We start from the raw sequence: 20,000 nt of genomic DNA on the forward strand, positions 1-20,000 counted from the left end.
ACAACAACACAACAGCAACAACAACAGCAACACAACAACACAACAGCAACACAACAACAACACAACAACACAACAGCAACAACAACACAACAACAACAACAACTGCCTCCCTGTCGTCGTCCCCCCCCCCCCCCGCCTGCCCGTCTGTCTCTCAGTGCTTCGCCGTGCGCTCTCTGGGCTGGCTGGAGGTGGAGGAGGAGGACCTGTCTCCAGGTCGCAGCAGTCTCGCCGTCAGCAACGTCATCCAGCAGCTGTCTCACTGCAGCAGCCCGGAGCAGAGAGACAGGCAGGGGGCCTGGGGGGAGGTGAGACACTGAGCCCGTCTGTCTGTCCTCTGACCCGTCTGTCTGTCTGTCTGTCTGTCCTCTGACCCGTCTGTCTGTCTGTCCTCTGACCTGTCTGTCTGCCTGTCCTCTGACCCGTCTGTCTGTCTGTCCTCTGACCTGTCTGTCTGTCCTCTGACCCGTCTGTCTGTCCTCTGACCCGTCTGTCCTCTGACCTGTCTGTCTGTCTGTCTGTCTGTCCTCTGAACCGTCTGTCTGTCCTCTGACCCGTCTGTCTGTCCTCTGACCCGTCTGTCTGTCCTCTGACCCGTCTGTCTGTCCTCTGACCTGTCTGTCCTCTGACCTGTCTGTCTGTCCTCTGACCCGTCTGTCTGTCTGTCCTCTGACCTGTCTGTCCTCTGACCTGTCTGTCTGTCCTCTGACCCGTCTGTTTGTCTGTCCTCTGACCTGTCTGTCCTCTGACCCGTCTGTCTGTCCTCTGACCTGTCTGTCCTCTGACCCGTCTGTCTGTCCTCTGACCTGTCTGTCCTCTGACCCGTCTGTCTGACCTGTCTGTCTGTCCTCTGACCCGTCTGTCTGTCCTCTGACCTGTCTGTCCTCTGACCCGTCTGTCTGTCCTCTGACCTGTCTGTCCTCTGACCCGTCTGTCTGACCCGTCTGTCTGTCCTCTGACCTGTCTGTCCTCTGACCCGTCTGTCTGTCCTCTGACCCGTCTGTCTGTCCTCTGACCTGTCTGTCCTCTGACCTGTCTGTCTGTCTGACCTGTCTGTCTGTCCTCTGACCCGTCTGTCTGACCCGTCTGTCTGTCTGACCCGTCTGTCTGACCCGTCTGTCTGTCCTCTGACCCGTCTGTCTGTCCTCTGACCCGTCTGTCTGACCTGTCTGTCCTCTGACCCGTCTGTCTGTCCTCTGACCTGTCTGTCCTCTGACCCGTCTGTCTGACCCGTCTGTCTGTCCTCTGACCTGTCTGTCCTCTGACCCGTCTGTCTGTCCTCTGACCTGTCTGTCTGTCCTCTGACCTGTCTGTCCTCTGACCTGTCTGTCTGTCTGACCTGTCTGTCTGTCCTCTGACCCGTCTGTCTGACCCGTCTGTCTGTCTGACCCGTCTGTCTGACCCGTCTGTCTGTCCTCTGACCCGTCTGTCTGTCCTCTGACCCGTCTGTCTGACCTGTCTGTCCTCTGACCCGTCTGTCTGTCTGACCCGTCTGTCTGCAGGGGCGGGAGATGATGCTGGTTCTGAAGAAAGACACTCTGACCCTGTTGGACCCTTCAGACCACACCCCCCTGCACTGTCAGCCAATCATCAACATCCGTGTGTGGGGGGTGGGCTGCAACAACGGCAGGTGAGCCAATCAGACGCCTGCACCTGAGAACACACAGAGGGAGGAGCCAGGCTAACAGCTAGGCTAACAGTTCCCCTGATTCCAGTCTTTGTGCTAAGCTAGGCTAACACTTCCCCTGCAGCCAGTTATTTTGTTAAGCTAAGCTAACAGCATGTCCTACCTCTAGTCTTTGTGCTAAGCTAAGCTAACAGCATGCCCTGACTCTAGTCTTTGTGCTAAGCTAGGCTAACAGCATGCCCTGACTCTAGTCTTTGTGCTAAGCTAGGCTAACAGCATGTCCTACCTCTAGTCTTTGTGCTAAGCTAAGCTAACAGCATGCCCTGACTCTAGTCTTTGTGCTAAGCTAAGCTAACAGCATGCTCACCTGTCTGCTGCACTAACACTGTCTCTCTGTCTCTTTGGCACGCCCCCCCCCCCCTCACCTGGGCAGGGACAGGTAAACACCTCTGATGTCATTTCACCTGCTGATCAGCTGATCGACCACGACATCATCACCCTGTGCGTGTCTGTTTGTGTGTGTGTGTGTGTGTGTCTGTGTGTGTGTGTGTGTGTGTGTCTGTGTGTGTGTGTGTGTGTGTGTGTCTGTTTGTGTGTGTGTGTGTGTGTGTGTCTGTGTGTGTGTGTATGTGTGTGTGTGTGTGTGTGTGTGTGTGTGTGTGGTGCGTTCAGGGACTTTGCCTTCGTGGCGGGCGATAAGGACAGCTGCGTGCTCAAGTGTCACGTGTTTCGCTGCGACGCTCCGGCCAAAGCCATCGCCACGGCGCTGCACGAGATGTGCTCCAAGGTCAGAATAGCTTAGCATGTTAGCATGATAGCGTGCTAACGTTAGCCGCTAAACACGAAGGGAACGCGGTCAGTTCTGCGGCTGAACGCGGTGTTTGAATGTCTCTGTAGATGATGTCAGAGAAGGCGCTGATGAGGCCGTCACGCTCCCTGACCACGGACAGCATCTCACCTGAAGACCTGCCACGACAAGGTGACTCACCTGCCCTCTGACATCATCACCTGCTGCGCTCTGATTGGCTCTCTGCTAACTGTGTGTTGCTGTTTCAGTGGAGTTCCTGGAGGCGATGAGGCAGCAGGTGCAGAAGTTCGAGGTCCAGTACATCGGGAACCTGCCGGTGTCCAGAGCAATGGGTAGGACACCTGAACGCACCTGAACACACCTGAACGCACACCTGAACACACACCTGAACACACCTGAACACACACCTGAACACACCTGAACACACCTGAACGCACCTGAACACACACCTGAACACACCTGAACGCACCTGAACGCACCTGAACACACCTGAACGCACCTAAACACACCTGAACACACCTGAACGCACCTGAACGCACCTGAACACACCTGAACGCACCTGAACACACCTGAACTCACCTGAACTCACCTGAACACACCTGAACTCACCTGAACACACCTGAACGCACCTAAACACACCTGAACACACCTGAACACACCTGAACTCACCTGAACACACCTGAACGCACCTGAACGCACCTGAACGCACCTGAACGCACCTAAACACACCTGAACACACCTGAACTCACCTGAACGCACCTAAACGCACCTGAACGCACCTGAACACACACCTGAACGCACCTGAACACACACCTGAACGCACCTGAACACACCTGAACGCACCTGAACACACCTGAACGCACCTGAACGCACCTGAACGCACCTGAACGCACCTGAACACACCTGAACTCACCTGAACACACCTGAACACCTGTCTGTGCGTGTGTGTGTGTGTGTCTCTGTGCGTGTGTGTGTGTGTGTCTCTGTGCGTGTGTGTGTGTGTGTGTGTGTCTCTGTGCGTGTGTGTGTGTGTGTGTGTGTGTGTGTGTGTGTCTGTGTGTGTGTGTGTTTGTGTCTGTGTGTGTGTGTGCGTGCGTGTGTGTGTGTGTGGGTGTGCGTGCGTGTGTGTGCGCGTGTGTGTGTGTGTGGGTGTGCGTGCGTGTGTGTGCGTGTGTGTGTGTGTGTGTGTGTGTGTGTGTGTGGGTGTGCGTGCGTGTGTGTGTCTGTGTGGGTGTGTGTGTGTGTGTCTGTGTGTGTGTGTGTGTGTGTGTGTGTGTGTGTGTGTGTGAGTGTGTCTGTGTGTGTGTGGGTGTGCGTGCGTGTGTGTGTGTGTGTGTGTGTGTGTGTGTGTGTGTGTGTGTGTGGGTGTGCGTGCGTGTGTGTGTCTGTGTGGGTGTGTGTGTGTGTGTCTGTGTGTGTGTGTCTGTGTGTGTGTGTGTGTGCAGGTATGCAGGTGTTGAACAGAGCGATAGAAAGCATCATGAACTCCACGGACAGAGACGAGTGGGAGCCCACGGTGATCCACGTCACCGACAACATCCTGTCTCTGTGGCGAGGAGAGGTACCGCCGCCGCTACGCCATCCCTGTGACATCACTGTGACACCACTGTGACATCACTAAGACAGGTAGTCAGCTGACTCTGTTTCCTGTCTCTCTCATTGGCTCCTGACAGGAAGGGGAGGAGCCTCTGTGGGAGTGTCAGGTGCGTTTCCTCACCTTCCTGGGCGTCGGCCACGACAGCCGCACCTTCGCCGTCATCGTCGACGGCGGCACGCAGCAGTTCGAGTGTCACGTGTTCTGGTGCGAACCGGACGCAGGAAACCTGTCGGAGGCCGTGCAGGCGGCGTGCATGGTGAGTCCCACGCCTGAGCAGGTACGGATGACATCACAGGTTCTGATGGCTGAACGCTGACTTCCTGTCCCTCAGGTCCAGTATCAGAAGTGTCTGGTGGCTCAGACTCCTCCCCCGAGGACCAAGTCGTGGCTCGTGGCGCCGTCGAAGGTGAAACGGGCCAACTCCATGGACGCCTTCCCCGCTCTCACCTCCCACCTCCACGGCAGCAGCAGCAGCTCCATGTTGGCACCGAGGATATCCAAGGGCAACGGCAGCAGCGGCGGCGGCGGCGTGAGGAAGGGGATGCTGGCGTTCTTCGAAACTTTCCGTAAACAGGCCGCCACCTCCTAATGACGGGGGCGGGGCCACCAGAGACACGCCCATCTGTCAGGACTGAGATGTGTCCGACGGCGTCTCCGGACCAACGCGACCACGCGTGTCTCCGGTGCTCCCCGATCCTTCACATCACCAGCGACGCCCCTGAGACCAGCGCAGCCACCGCCGCCGCCGCCGCCAGGACGACGCCTGTCCGAACTCTCACCTGCAGTTAGCTTAGCGACCGCGCTGCTAGCTAGCTGAGGTTGAACAACAGGAGTGGAAGGTTTTAGGGCGCTATGGTGATGCTAACATGATGCTAAGATGATGCTAAGGTGATGCTAAGGTAATGCTAAGGATATTGCTAAGGTGATGCTTAGGTGATGCTAACATGACGCTAAGGTGATGCTAACATGATGCTAAGGTGATGCTAACGTGGGGTTCCTGCAGAGATCAGCTGTTTGCCGTCAGTCTGCGGACGATCAGTTCATGAGTGTTATTTTATCGACTTTCTCAGGACGATCGGACGTTAAAGCACTTTAATCATCAAGAGATGCTAACAGCCTGACGTGGCTAACAGTGGTTAGCTCGGGGCAGCACGGTGAAGGCATTCAAAGGTCTTTTTTAACCACTAATGCTGCTGAAAATAACAGCAAACCTCTGCAGCAGCATGAGAAGAGTCCCTACACACACACACACACACACACACACACACACACACACACACACACACACACACACACACACACACACACAGGAGAAGAGTCCCTACATGCACAACAAAGCACCAATGGGCTCCTTCCACTGTAATGGACTTTACTATGAGAGGAGCTGGTGCAGGGGCCAGTAGGTAAGTCTTTAAAACACTCTTTAATAAACTCTGGCTTCACTAACGACGCTGATGACGCTTTGTTGTGTGTGTGTGTGTGTGTGTGTGTGTGTGTGTGTGTGTGTGTGTGTGTGTGTGTGTGTGTGTGTAGGGGCTCTTCTCATGCTGCTGCAGAGGTTTGCTGTTATTTTCAGCAGCATTAGTGGTTAAAAAAGACCTTTGAATGCCTTCACCGTGCTGCCCCGAGCTAACCACTGTTAGCCACGTGCTGCTGTTAGCATCTCTCCTGGATAGTTTTGAGTTTCCGTGACGATGTTTCGTGTTCGTCCTCAAACTGACGGAGACGCCGTCGTGTTCAGTGATGTCATCAGAAACAGTGATGTCATCAGAAACAGTGATGTCATCAGAAACAGTGATGTCATCAGACACAGTGATGTCATCAGAAACAGTGATGTCATCAGAAACAGTGATGTCATCAGACACAGTGATGTCATCAGAAACAGTGATGTCATGTTTTACCTGTTTCTTCTTCTGTGGTGGCACAGGTGAGCGGTTGCCGTGGTAACAGCAGGTCATGTGCTCCACGTGCATCACAGACGCAGTCAAAGTGTCACAGACGCTGAAATCTGAGGAAAAATGAGTCAAATTCATGTTTAATAAATAAAAAATAAAGAATCAGAGAAAAAGTCTTAATAATTAAAAACATAATGAAACATAAAAAGAGGAAACGTTTGATATTAAAGATGATTCTGGAACATTTTGACTCGGCGTCAAATACAAAATATAACTTTTTATTATTACTATATTCATTATGAAACATTAAGATATAAAGATAAAGTATAAAGTTTGGAGCATGTTTGTTTTGATCTGAGCAGCAGAAAAACATTATTTCAAGAGTTCAGGATTTAAATATGAATCTTTAATATGTTTATTATATTATTTAAATATTTCATTAATTTATTATATTTATTATTTAATATATTTATTGGATTATTTTATTGTTTTCTTATTTAATTATTTTGATATTTAATTGTTTTAATATTTCTTGATTTCATTACTTCATTGTTTTGTTATTTGAATGTTAAATATTTTCACTATTTCATTATTTCAATGGTTCATTAAATTAATATTAAATTAATTTAATATTCAACTTATTACATTTTTCATAATTTCAATATTTAATTATTTAACATTTTAATATTTAACCCTGACTCTTTGCATCATTTTAATATATTAATAATTTCATTTTTAATAATTTAATATTTAATATTCAGCCCTGACTCTCTGCATCATGTTATTAATTTAATATTTAATAATTTAATATTTAAAACTCTCTCTAAGACTCTTTGCATGGCGGTTGAATGAAGCATTGAAGACGTCACTGATCAGGTGACCTCACGCTGCCTCCTGATTGGCTGCAGGTGGATGTTGTGTTTAATGTCCGTAGGAAACTTCAGCGACGCGTTTGAGTCCAAACTTCCGGTCTGTAAATCTGAAACACTGATGACGTCATCAGGCGGAAATGGACCAAAAATAAAGGACTTAAAATAATCTGTTTGTTTATTTATTATATTATTTATTATATTATTATGATCCTCCCCAGGACCCGTCCCCTCATGGTGGTTCAGGTCTGAGTCCCTGTGACCCTGAGGGCTGTGGTCTGGACCCGTCCCCTCATGGTGGTTCAGGTCTGAGTCCCTGTGACCCTGAGGGCTGTGGTCTGGACCCGTCCCCTCATGGTGGTTCAGGTCTGAGTCCCTGTGACCCTGAGGGCTGTGGTCTGGACCCGTCCCCTCATGGTGGTTCAGGTCTGAGTCCCTGTGACCCTGAGGGCTGTGGTCTGGACCCGTCCCCTCATGGTGGTTCAGGTCTGAGTCCCTGTGACCCTGAGGGCTGTGGTCTGGACCCGTCCCCTCATGGTGGTTCAGGTCTGAGTCCCTGTGACCCTGAGGGCTGTGGTCTGGACCCGTCCCCTCATGGTGGTTCAGGTCTGAGTCCCTGTGACCCTGAGGGCTGTGGTCTGGACCCTGGTGCTCCTGGTCTCCCATGGCAGAGTGGTCTCAGGCGAGGGGCCGGACTAAGAACGCCTCACAAAGACTCTACGGACAAACCAGGAAGAGGAGGAGAGACCCTGTCCCTCCTGGGGGCCCACCACTCACAGGAGGAGCCTCTGGGGTCGGGGCGCTGCTGCACGGGGGGCAGTGAGGTGAGGGGCCTGGAGGGTCCAGACCCGGGCAGCAGAGGCTCTGGGGACGTGGAGCGTCTCCTCTCTGTGGGGGAAGGAGCCGGAGCTTGTGAGGGAGGTGGAGCTCCCAGTTAGATCTGGGGGGGCTCACCTCCACACACAGTCTGGATCTGGACCCGTGCTCCTGGATAGGGGCTGGACCCTGATCTTCTCTGGAGGGGCCCAGGGTGTGAGGGGCCGGGCGGGTGTGGGGAGACTCTCAAACCCCCGGCTGAGCGCCGCGGTGTTGGAGTTGACCCCGGTGGACCAGAGGGTGGCCTCCTTACGCCTGCGGGTGGTGGGGGGGGGGACTCTGACTGTTGTTGGTGCAGATGCAGCGAACAGCAGTTCAGAGTCTGGGGCCTTCTTGGAGACCCTGAATGGAGTCCTGCATGGGGCTCCAGTAGGGGACTCCAGAGTCCTGCTGGGAGACTTCAACGCCCACGTGGGCAACGATGGAGACACCTGGAGAGGCTGATTGGGAGGAACGGCCTCCCTGATCTAAACCCCAGCGTCTGGTGTTAGACTTGTGTGCTGGTCCTGGATCCTCTTTAACAAACACCATGTTGGAACAGAAGGAGGCTCAGAAGTGGACCTGGTTCCCCACAGAGAGGAGACGCTCCACGTCCCCAGAGCCTCTGCTGCCCGGGTCTGGACCCTCCAGGCCCCTCACCCTCACTGGGGTCGGGGTGCAGCAGCGCCCCGACCCCAGAGGCTGCTCCTGTGAGGGGTGGGCCCACAGGATGGAGAGGGGGGGGGGGCACGTCACTTTTTCCGTGGCTTCAAACCCGGCAACCAGGCGCTCGCCTGAGACCACTCTGCCATGGGAGACCAGGAGCACCAGGGTCCAGACCACAGCCCTCAGGGTCACAGGGACTCAGACCTGAACCACCATGAGGGGACGGGTCCAGACCACAGCCCTCAGGGTCACAGGGACTCAGACCTGAACCACCATGAGGGGACGGGTCCAGACCACAGCCCTCAGGGTCACAGGGACTCAGACCTGAACCACCATGAGGGGACGGGTCCTTGAGAGGGAGAGAGAGAGAGAGGGAGAGAGAGAGAGAGAGAGAGGGAGGGAGAGAGAGAGAGAGAGGGAGGGAGAGAGAGGGAGAGAGAGAGAGGGAGAGAGAGAGAGGGAGGGGGGGGGAAGAGAGAGAGAGGGAGAGGGAGAGAGAGAGAGGGAGGCCCCTGTGACGTCACCCGGTCCTCGTGCAGCTGTTGTCTCGCGCTCCTCTCTCCTCAGCAGCGTCGGGATCGAACCGCAGGTGAGTCTGAGCTCCAGCGGGTCAGCGCCACATTTACCGGGTGTGCACCGCGGGAACGGGTGCGACTGTGACCGGAGAGGGAACTTTATACAGAGGGGGTTAAAGTTTAGAGGACGGGGGGGGGGGGGGGGGTTTACCCCGGGCCCGGGTCTAAAGGGTCAGAGGAGTCCGGGTCCTGCTGCACACGGCACCCTGCTGCTGCACACGGCTCAGTCTCAGGCTTTAACAACAGTAATAATAATAACATAATAATAATAATAATAATAATAATAACGTGTTTTATTACGGGTTTTTAAAAGTGTCCGTTACGGCGTGTTTGTTTACCTGGTCACGTGACGTCACAGACTGGTTGGAGTGGCTCGTTAACAAACAGTGGGTGACTGTGGAACGGCCGTTTCCATGGAAACCAGCTGATTGGAGTCAGCTGAGCCACGTGACGTCACAGCAACGTGATTTCAATCCGGCTGAAAACAATGAACAACAACAACAACAACAACAACATGTTCTGTATTATTTACTAATGTTGTGTATGTAATGTACAATGATGTAATGTACTAATATTATGTTTATGTTTAATGTGATCTTTATTATTGTTTATTATCTGTTTATTATTGTTTATTATCTGTTTGTTGTTGTTTATTTATTGTTTATTGTTGTTTGTTGTTTCCACAAACATCTGAATGATAAAGAGCATAAACACGTAAACAACTGAACGGGTTTGAATCAAGAGTCGCTCAGTAAATCCTGCTCTCTGAAGCTAACGAGGCTAAAGCTAACAAGGCTTATGCTAACAAGGCTAAGGTAACTTCCAGAGTTATTCTTCGGGTAGATGCTAACTTCAGGGTGATGCTAACTCCAGGGTGATGCTAACTTCAGTGTAATGCTAACTTCAGTGTGATGCTAACTTCAGAGTGATGCTAACTCCATGTTGATTCTTCAGAGTGATGCTAATTTCAGGGTGATGCTAACCTCCGAGTGATGCTAACTCCAGAGTGATGCTAACTTCAGGGTAATGCTAACTTGTGTAAAAACAGTGGTGCTGCTCTGCTAACGTAGCTAACATGTTTGTCTTTGTGCTTTAATAATAAAGTTATTAATAATATGATTATTTTCTCAGATCCGTCGTCCCGATGGATAAAGACCGGCCCCCCCCGTACTTCCCCTCTGAGGGCCCCTCGGCCCCCAGCCCCCCCACAGGTACTGTCTTTTATTGTGAAAGGGTTCCGGTTCAATTCCTTCAAATCTAGAATCACTCCTGACTTTATTTTGAAAATCATAATAATCGTGCTGTTTTTTGTCGTAGAGTTTTAAATCAGTTTGAATGTTCAGATTGAGGAGACTGTTACCGTGGAGACACTGATGATGTCACCTTGTCTCTGCAGCGTTCAGCTCTCAGCACGCCACCGCCGCCTTCCCCGCAGCCTCCTACCAGGTACCCAGCATGCACCGCTGCAGCTTCCTGTCCCAACAGGAAACAGGAAACATCAGAAAGTGTTTTGAAGTGTTATTTTATTCAAACGACAGAAAAATCAATAAAGTCAAAACGTTTTTACCTGAACATTCACCACAAAGCTCCTCCGCAGACTTTCCCCCAGTCCTACACCGGAGCAGAAGACCCCCGCTACTACCAGGGGCCGCCGGGACCGCCATATCCAACAGGACCACCAGGACCGCCATATCAACCATATCCACCAGGATCGACGGGACCACAGGGACCACCATATTCACCGGGACCACCATATCAGCCATATCCAGCGGGGCCCTTCCAGACTCAGCCCGGGTACCAGGGCTTCCACAGCCGGTCCCCAGGGGCCCCCGGTCCCTGGGCCGGCCCCAGGACGTACAGAGAGCAGCCCAAACACACAGGTGGGTCAGAGGTCAAAGGTCGGAGTGAGGACGGTGAGACCTGAGACTCACGTCATGTGGTTCAAGACTGGAGTCATTTTGGGCAAAATCAGGCTTTTCTGTTAGCCAGCATCAGCTAACGTTAACTAATATCAGCTAATGTAAGCCAGCATCAGCTAATGTTAGCCAGCATCAGCTAATGTTAGCCAGCATCAGCTAACGTTAGCTAACATCAGCTAATGTAAGCCAGCATCAGCTAACGTTAGCCAGCATCAGCTAACGTTAGCCAGCACCAGCTAACATCAGCTAACGTTAGTCAGCATCAGCTAACGTTAGCCAGCATCAGCTAACGTTAGCCAGCATCAGCTAATGTAAGCCAGCATCAGCTAATGTTAGCCAGCATCACCTAATGTTAGCCAGCATCAGCTAATGTTAGCTAATTTGAGCTAACGTCTAACGTTGAGTTCAGACCAATGAGAGGAGGCGGTGCATCGTCTCCATAGCAACGCCTCTCTGTACTTCAGCTCAGGCTTTTGTTCGTTGCTGAATGTGATTTAATCTGAATTATTATCAAATATAATCTTCATGTGTTTTTATAAACAAAGAGAAAATTCAAACATAAACAAATGTGACCAAAGGAAGAATCTAGAATCAGTGATTCATGAAGAAAGGTTCAACTCGTTCAGACGCCTTTAATGTTTCCAGCAGCCGTGATGAACGCCACATTTATATTTATATATTAATATAAAACATAAAGATGTTAAAGACGATTCTTTCACTTTGTTCCATTAAAGACACAGAATCACACGTTTTGATGTTTCTGCTCTTGAACGGTTTGTGTCGAGCGTCTTTAACGTGTTTAATGTGTTTAAGTGTTTAACGTGTTTAAGTGTTGACGTGTGCGTCCGTGTTCTGACCTCCTCTCTCTCCCTCAGTGTTCGTGGTCGAGCAGAGTCCTGACCGTGACCGTGACCATGGCGACAGCGGCGGCGGTGGCGTTGGGGCGTGTTTGGCGGGCTGTGCTGCTGCTCTGTGCTTCTGCTGCCTCTGGGACACGCTCAACGACCTCTGACTCACTTTCATATATTTATTATATTAATATTTATATAATAATATTTTATTAATGTTTTTACAGCAGTGTTTGGACCCCGGTCTCCCCCACAACGGACAATCAACAGTCACTGTCACAATAAACGGTCTCTGTCACAATAAACGGTCTCTGTCACAATAAACGGTCTCTGTCACAATAAACGGTCACTGTCACAATCAACGGTCGTAGACGAGTAAAAGATGAAAAGATGAAAAACAAAAACATTAAATTAATTCACTTCAAACTTTTACTTTGTTCAAAAACATTCAGTGAATTCGTCTCAACATGTTCTGACATCAGAGGTAGGAGGTGTTAGCCTAGCTTAGCATACACTGGAACAGAACACATGCTAACGATGCTAACACACACACACACACACACACACAGTTAATACACACACACAGCTGGTGATAAACAACAGAAACAGTTGATTTTCAAAATAAAAGCTCAGTCAGGGGGACAGTATTGTGTCTTTAGCATGCTATGCTAACATTAGCCTGATTCCATTCATCATGAAACAATCTCCCAACATGCTAGCTACAGGTTTGGCTAACATGTAACTAGCTAACATAATGAGCTGCTGTTTGACATGATGTCACTTCCTGTTTTGGCCTCAGTGGAGTTGTAGTTTTTTAGTGTTTTTGTGAAGAACAACAAACAAACAGGTGCAGAAGAAGTTTACAGGATAATTCTTTAAATATGAAAGTGTTTCAGTGTTTTAAAAGAAAAGAGCAATAAAGTTTATTTAAAGTGTTTAAAATGAGCTGAAAGTTTGTTATGAATCATTCTCATGTTTGTGTCTCTGAAGGTTTCACAGTGAACATCAAATAACAAAGTTTAATTCTGCTTTAGTTTGTTTAAAGACGTTAAAATAATGAAATCAAAGATATTTCAGCTGAAGTTCATCTGAAAAAAGAATAATTAATAAACTTTCTTTGGTTCTTTTTGAGTTAAAGACGTAAATAAAGTTAAAGTGTCGGTTAAAGAATAAATATTTGACTTTAAGTCGTTTAAACGTGTTTCATAAAAACGATAATTATAAAATAATGTTCCTGATGCTTTGGTTCATGCGTGATGTCATCAGTGACATCACAGCCACTTCCTGTCAGCGTTTGTTCTCGGCGAGGGGCGAGAGCGGGCCGGGCCGCCCTCGTCCTCGACCCGGGTCCCGCTCAGAGGGGGAGGGCCACGGCGAGGGGCGGAGCCTGGAGGCCACGCAGCGCGGGCTGGAGCCAGCGGACGCCAGCGTCTGACAGGAAGAGCTGCTGGAGCCCTGAGGGCGCCGGGAGTTAGAGTACGGCTGCCAACCACGACGACCACGAGCACGCTGCACACGACACCGCAGGATCCTGATGAACGCCTGACACACACACACACACACACACACACACACACAGAGACACACACAGAGACACACACACACACAATGGAGGTTAGCACAGACTGAGCACGCTGCAGCTTACGTTAGCACAGACTGAGCACGCTGCAGCTAACGTTAGCACAGACTGAACACGCTGCAGCTAACGTTAGCACAGACTGAACACGCTGCAGCTAATGTTAGCACAGACTGAACACGCTGCAGCTAATGTTAGCACAGACTGAACACGCTGCAGCTAACGTTAGCACAGACTGAACACGCTGCAGCTAACGTTAGAACAGACTGAGCACGCTGCAGCTAACGTTAGCACAGACTGAACACGCTGCAGCTAACGTTAGCACAGACTGAACACGCTGCAGCTAACGTTAGCACAGACTGACCACGCTGCAGCTACCGTTGGCACAGACTGAACAGGCTGCAGCTAACGTTAGCACAGACTGAAGCTAACGTTAGCACAGACTGAACACGCTGCAGCTAACGTTAGTGCAGACTAAACACGCTTCAGCTAACGTTAGCACAGAGTGAACACGCTGCGGCTAACGTTAGCACAGACTGAGCACGCTGCAGCTAACGTTTGCACAGACTGAAGCTAACGTTAGCACAGACTGAACAGGCTGAAGCTAACGTTAGCACAGACTGAAGCTAACGTTAGCACAGACTGAACACGCCCTGTACCTGTTTGAACTCGCGGCTGTAGCACGGGTAGATGATGGGGTTCAGGCAGCTGTTGAAGTATCCCAACCAGAAAATCACCTTAAAGAAGGTTTCAGGAGGACGGAGACTGTTGTTGATGGAGGCTGAACACACACACACACACACACACACACACACATGGAGACACACACACACACACACACACACACAGGGCATCAACGTCAGGTTCACTATTGAACTGTAAACACTCTTGTGTTGTAGCTACATTAGATACAACAGCTACATTAGCAGAGATAAGCTACAACATCTTTTAGCGTTTGTGTGCCGCGTTCCTAAACTGTTGTTATCGGTCCTGTTGCTATGGCAACCAGAACAGTCAGTCTGAACGCAATTATTCCGCATCATGTTGGTGTAAAGCTGAAAAATGAATCACAAACTTTAGCACCAAGCTAACATTAGCACCAAGCTAGCATTAGCATCTTAGGTTTCACTGAAGGAGTTTAATTCTAATCGTCTTCATGAAGACACGTATCTTGGGTTCGGCGCAGACGTGAGCAGCGTGGTCATGGCGAGCGTAGCAGCTAAATACTCTAACGGTGAAGGAGCGAGGGAGAGGATCAAACCGTGACGCTGTGTCGGCACAGACGCACCAGGAAGAAGCCGTCAGACAGAAACATATCGAGCTCGGCCACGCGTCATTAGAGACGAACGCTGATCAACAAACGCTCGTCAACTAACTCTCATCACCGTCGCGGTTAAACTCGTGCTTGACGATGTCCACGGCGACGCAGAGCGGCGCTCCAGACACGCCCCCTCTCTCCCGGGGTCACAGGCACTCACCTGAGCAGGTGCCGACACACGAGAGGAGCGATGGAGGATCAGGAGCGCCACAGAAAAACCCCGTCACAGTGAGGGGGGGCAGGACTGGAGGACCAGGACTGGAGGACCAGGACTGGAGGACCAGGACCGGGCCTCAGGGGCTCGGACCGGGGACTGAATTCAGCGTTGTACGTGTTTTTTTGACTTTATATATTTGAAGTGAAGAAGTGCTGATGAAGGAAAGACGAGCGTGCGTTTATTTGTCTGTTGTCTGAAGCGATCGGCTCCGTGCGGCTGCAGAGGGGTCGCTCCCTGAACGCCGTCGCTGATAACAGCAGTTTATGAACGCTGCAGAAATAATAAAGACTTCTCCATGTTTGTGTTTCTGATTCTTCGTCTGCAGTAACGTTCTCTGACCTCTCATCGCGTCACGTTTCAGCGAGTCAGCACTTTGGTTCAGGACCAAACGCCTGCCGCTGGACTCTGCCTGAGCTGAGCTAATGCTAGCATGCTAACAGCTGAGCTAAGTCTCCGCCCTGGGTCAGATCTGGAGCTGCAGAGGTTAATTAATAAATAACATAAATAGGTTCCCGTCCATCTCTGATCTGGGATCTGTGAGAGCAGCCGGAGGGAACGTCTGGAGTCGCTCGTGTGGGAAACTCAGCGTTTGAGTTCCACTTCCTGTCACTGTGAGAAAACAACAGCTCTGGCTGCTGATTGGCCGACGACGTGGAGCCTGAGGCAGCGCTGCTCAGGACAAATATTTAGAATATGAAGAAAAGTCAAATAACGTGCCGTCACTGTCAATCACAGGCTCAAGGGACCGAAGGGACCGGAGGGAGCTCTGCTGTGGACGCGTCAGAGTCCCGGCTGCCGTCACTGATCCAGCGTCTGAGCGTCTGCAGAGTCGGCTAAAGTCTGGTTCCTTTGACCAGTGTGAGAGCAACCGTACCACGTCTAGGAGCGGCACGCTTGCCGTCCACGGCCCGTTTGGGAGAGGTGGGCTTTAGTAAAGCACGTTTGCACGTGTACGAGCACGAGCGTGCGCACGTGTACGAGCACGAGGCCTACGGCGGTTCTGAGGTCATTTCCTGTGCGCCTGTTGGGACGTAGAAAAAAGAAGGAGGGACCATGCGCGGACATTTCAAACAATGGCGGTGAAAGGTTCACGTTGGTGTGATGCGGAGGTGGAGTGTTTACTGCAGATTTGGTCGATGAAAAGATTCAAAAACAGTCGACAAGACGCACAAAAACTCCGAGGTCTACGGAAAGATCTGGAAACAAAGCCACGCATCGCCATGACGTCATCAATGCGTGTGACGTGTTACGGCGTGATGACGTATAGGCAGCAAGAAGCATTCTCCGAGGCCCAGGTAGTGTGAGTACAAACGGGCCTGGAGGGGGGGACAAGGACCCTAAAGCACGGGGCACGGGACGCACGCACAGTGGGAGGGCGCCCTAAGAAGCAGCTGCGTGCTGATTGGACGATGCATGAACGTACTGATGGGCAGAGCCAGGAAGAAGGGCAGCCAGCAGAGGATGAACATGCCCACCACCACGCCCAGAGTCTTGGCGGCCTTCTTCTCTCTGGAGAACTTGAGCAGCTTGATGGCGAGCGCGCTGCGGACGGCCGAGGCTCCGCCCCCCCCGGCCTTGGGGGCGGGGCCCAGGTCCTGGTTCTGCTGGCTCCTGCAGTGGATCCTCAGGGTGAGCTCGTTGGAGTCCTCCTGACGCTCCTTCATCACGCCGGCCTCCAGGTTCTTGGTGGTGCGTTTGGCCACGATGTAGACACGGAAGTACATGGCGAGGATGACGGCGAGCGGGATGTAGAAGGAGCCCAGCGAGGAGAAGAGGGCGTAGAAGGGTTCCTCTGTGATGAGGCACTCCGTGTCGTCCTGCAGGGGGTCCACACACCACAGTCCTTCACATCAAACCTTTAATGTGCGCTCTGAGGTGCGTCAGTGGTGCATGATGGGTAGTGTCCCTACCTGTGACGGCGGCTGCTTCCAGCCCAGCAGCGGGCCGATGGAGATGACGGTGGACAGGATCCAGACCCCCAGCATGGCGAGCAGCGCCCGCTTCTTGGTGACGATCATCGGGTACTGCAGCGGGTAGCGGACGCCGATGTATCGGTCAATAGAGATGGCGCACAGAGACATGATGGACGCCGTGCAGCACAGGACGTCCACCGCCGCCCAGACGTCACAGAAGATCCGACCAAACACCCAGTAATTCAGAACCTGCAGGGACAGGAAGTGCCTGATGTAAACAGGAAGTACCTGAAGTAGACAGGAAGTACCTGAAGTAATCCAGAACCTGCAGGGACAGGAAGTGCCTGAAGTAAACAGGAAGTACCTGAAGTGAACCAGAACCTGTAGGGACAGGAAGTACCTGAAGTAAACAGGAAGTACCTGAAGTAAACAGGAAGTACCTAAAGTAAACTAGAATCTGCAGGGACAGGAAGTACCTGATGTAAACAGGAAGTACCTGAAGTAAACCAGAACCTGCAGGGACAGGAAGTGCCTGAAGTAACCCAGAACCTGCAGGGACAGGAAGTACCTGAAGTAATCCAGAACCTGCAGGGACAGGAAGTACCCAAAGTAAACAGGAAGTACCTGAAGTAAACAGGAAGTGCCTGAAGTAAACCAGAACCTGCAGGGACAGGAAGTGCCTGAAGTAATCCAGAACCTGCAGGGACAGGAAGTACCTGAAGTAATCCAGAACCTGCAGGGACAGGAAGTACCTGAAGTAAATAGGAAGTACCTGAAGTAAACCAGAACCTGCAGGGACAGGAAGTACCTGAAGTAAACAGGAAGTACCTGAAGTAAACCAGAACCTGCAGGGACAGGAAGTACCTGAAGTAAACAGGAAGTACCTAAAGTAGTTTAGAACCTGCAGGGACAGGAAGTACCTGAAATAAACAGGAAGTACCTGAAGTAAATAGGAAGTACCTGAAGTAAACCAGAACCTGCAGGGACAGGAAGTACCTGAAGTAAACAGGAAGTACCTGAAGTAATTTAGAACCTGCAGGGACAGGAAGTACCTGAAATAAACAGGAAGTACCTGAAGTAAACAGAAAGTACCTGAAGTAAACCAGAACCTACTGGGCAAAGCAAAGCTGAGTCGAGCTTTTGTGTATGAAATGTTGTGATCAAATATGTAAATGAGACTTTATTTGATGTTTAAATATGTAAATGAGACTTTATCTGATGTTTAAATATGTAAATGAGACTTTATCTGATGTTTAAATACGTAAATGAGACTTTATCTGATGTTTAAATATGTAAATGAGACTTTATCTGATGTTTAAATATGTAAATGAGACTTTATCTGATGTTTAAATATGTAAATGAGACTTTATCTGATGTTTAAATATGTAAATGAGACTTTATCTGATGTTTAAATATGTAAATGAGACTTTATTTGATGTTTAAATATGTAAATGAGACTTTATCTGATGTTTAAATATGTAAATGAGACTTTATCTGATGTTTAAATATGTAAATGAGACTTTATCTGATGTTTAAATATGTAAATGAGACTTTATTTGATGTTTAAATATGTAAATGAGACTTTATTTGATGTTTAAATATGTAAATGAGACTTTATCTGATGTTTAAATATGTAAATGAGACTTTATCTGATGTTTAAATATGTAAATGAGACTTTATCTGATGTTTAAATATGTAAATGAGACTTTATCTGATGTTTAAATATGTAAATGAGACTTTATTTGATGTTTAAATATGTAAATGAGACTTTATCTGATGTTTAAATATGTAAATGAGACTTTATCTGATGTTTAAATATGTAAATGAGACTTTATCTGATGTTTAAATATGTAAATGAGACTTTATTTGATGTTTAAATATGTAAATGAGACTTTATCTGATGTTTAAATATGTAAATGAGACTTTATCTGATGTTTAAATATGTAAATGAGACTTTATCTGATGTTTAAATATGTAAATGAGACTTTATCTGATGTTTAAATATGTAAATAAGGTCAAATTTGATGTTTAAATATGTAAATAAGGTCAAATTTGATGTTTAAATGTGTGTTTTCTGTATAAACATGTGTGTCAGAGCTTCAGAGCGTAGAGAGGAATGAAAGTGGACAGTTTAGAGTCAGTCTCAGGATGTTCTGATGAAACCTGAACCTGTCTTTAAGTGCACTGTCTCCTGAGTGTGTGTGTGTGTGTGTGTGTGTCCCTGTGTGTGTGTGTGTGTGTGTGTGTGTGTGTGTGTGTGTGTGTGTCTGTATGTGTCTTGTGTGTGTGTGTGTATCTCTGTGTGTGTGTCTGTATGTGTCCCGTGTGTGTGTGTGTGTCCAGGTGCAGGGTTGTGTGTTAAAGCTCCTAAAGTGGCTGCAGCTCTTTGAAGCTCTGGAGTCTGAGAGCTTCCTCTACACAAACATTTGAGCGCAGAAATGAGTGTGTGTGTGTGTGTGTGTGTGTGAGTGAGTGTGTGTGTGTGTCTGTGTGTGAGTGAGTGAGTGAGTGAGTGTGTGTGTGTGTGTGTGTGTGTGTGTCTGTGTGTGAGTGAGTGTGTTTGTGTGTCACGGTCCTCCTTCATCCTCCCGTCTGTGTCTGACCTCTGACAACCTTTAAACACTTCTTCTGTTCATCTTTACTCTTCTTCTGCACCTTTAAACTCTGTAAACTCTTCTTCTGCACCTTTAAACTCTTCTTCTGCACCGTTAAACTCTTCTTCTGCATCTTTAAACTCTGTAAACTCTTCTTCTGCACCTGTAAACCTCTAAGTAAAGGAAACTGGAGCTTTATTTGTCTCCATGTGAAATAAACAGTTTCCTCCAAAGTGCTTTTTCATTACGCTGACATGGAGCTGCTGCCGTGCACCGGATCACCGCGGGGCCGGGGCCGAGCTTCAGTGACGCCGGGCACCGGATCACCGCGGGGCCGGGCCGAGCTTCAGTGACGCCGGGCACCGGATCACCGCGGGGCCGGGGCCGAGCTTCAGTGACGCCGGGCACCGGATCACCGCGGGGCCGGGGCCGAGCTTCAGTGACGCCGGGCGACGGATCACCGGGGGGCCGGGGCGAGCTTCAGTGATGCCGGGCACCGGGTCACCGCGGGGCCGGGGCCGAGCTTCAGTGACGCCGGGTCGATGAATGAGGCTTTAATTAACGTTTAAATATGTAAATGAGGTCAAATTTGACACTGATGTCAACTTTGTTAATATGATGTAAATACTTTCATAATTTTACTACTTTAACTGTAACAGAGTTTTTATTCTGTTTGGTAAAACTTACTTTAAGTTCAAATGAAGCGGGACAGCTTCGGGTCAGTAG

At 49.6% G+C, this 20,000-nt stretch overlaps 3 protein-coding genes across 3 annotated transcripts in view; 2 read left to right on the top strand and 1 right to left on the bottom strand.

Moving 5' to 3' along the window:
- Nucleotides 1–4,623, top strand: part of apbb3 (amyloid beta (A4) precursor protein-binding, family B, member 3) — a gene marked incomplete at its 5' end in the record, with an annotated part of 9,521 nt that extends 4,898 nt beyond the window's left edge. The window contains 8 exons of the mRNA XM_083926727.1: nt 156–305; nt 1,500–1,627; nt 2,297–2,411; nt 2,522–2,603; nt 2,681–2,764; nt 3,878–3,993; nt 4,106–4,285; nt 4,361–4,623. Of these exons, the coding sequence (XP_083782853.1) occupies nt 156–305; nt 1,500–1,627; nt 2,297–2,411; nt 2,522–2,603; nt 2,681–2,764; nt 3,878–3,993; nt 4,106–4,285; nt 4,361–4,618 (1,113 nt within the window). The 3' untranslated portion in view covers nt 4,619–4,623. The remainder of the gene's footprint in view (nt 1–155; nt 306–1,499; nt 1,628–2,296; nt 2,412–2,521; nt 2,604–2,680; nt 2,765–3,877; nt 3,994–4,105; nt 4,286–4,360) is intronic.
- Nucleotides 4,624–8,867: 4,244 nt separating this feature from the next.
- On the top strand, nt 8,868–11,820 carry LOC310956809 (uncharacterized protein; the record flags this gene model as incomplete). The annotated part of the gene is made up of 5 exons (XM_083927182.1): nt 8,868–8,903; nt 10,021–10,100; nt 10,286–10,335; nt 10,487–10,769; nt 11,684–11,820. Exons 2-5 carry the CDS (start codon nt 10,034–10,036, stop codon nt 11,818–11,820), a joined length of 537 nt encoding a protein of 178 aa, XP_083783308.1. The 5' UTR covers nt 8,868–8,903; nt 10,021–10,033.
- Nucleotides 11,821–12,943: 1,123 nt separating this feature from the next.
- The window catches only part of LOC310956810 (alpha-1A adrenergic receptor-like), a gene marked incomplete at its 3' end in the record, with an annotated part of 7,627 nt that continues 570 nt past the window's right edge, over nt 12,944–20,000 (bottom strand). The window contains exons 2-5 of the mRNA XM_083927183.1: nt 16,678–16,929; nt 16,191–16,584; nt 13,892–14,013; nt 12,944–13,198 (exon numbers count right to left, since the gene is read on the bottom strand). Coding sequence (XP_083783309.1) covers nt 12,944–13,198; nt 13,892–14,013; nt 16,191–16,584; nt 16,678–16,929 — 1,023 coding nt within the window. The remainder of the gene's footprint in view (nt 13,199–13,891; nt 14,014–16,190; nt 16,585–16,677; nt 16,930–20,000) is intronic.

This window comes from Echiichthys vipera, assembly GCF_963691815.1.
Source record: "Echiichthys vipera genome assembly, chromosome: 14".
Taxonomy (NCBI): Eukaryota; Metazoa; Chordata; class Actinopteri; order Perciformes; family Trachinidae; genus Echiichthys; species Echiichthys vipera.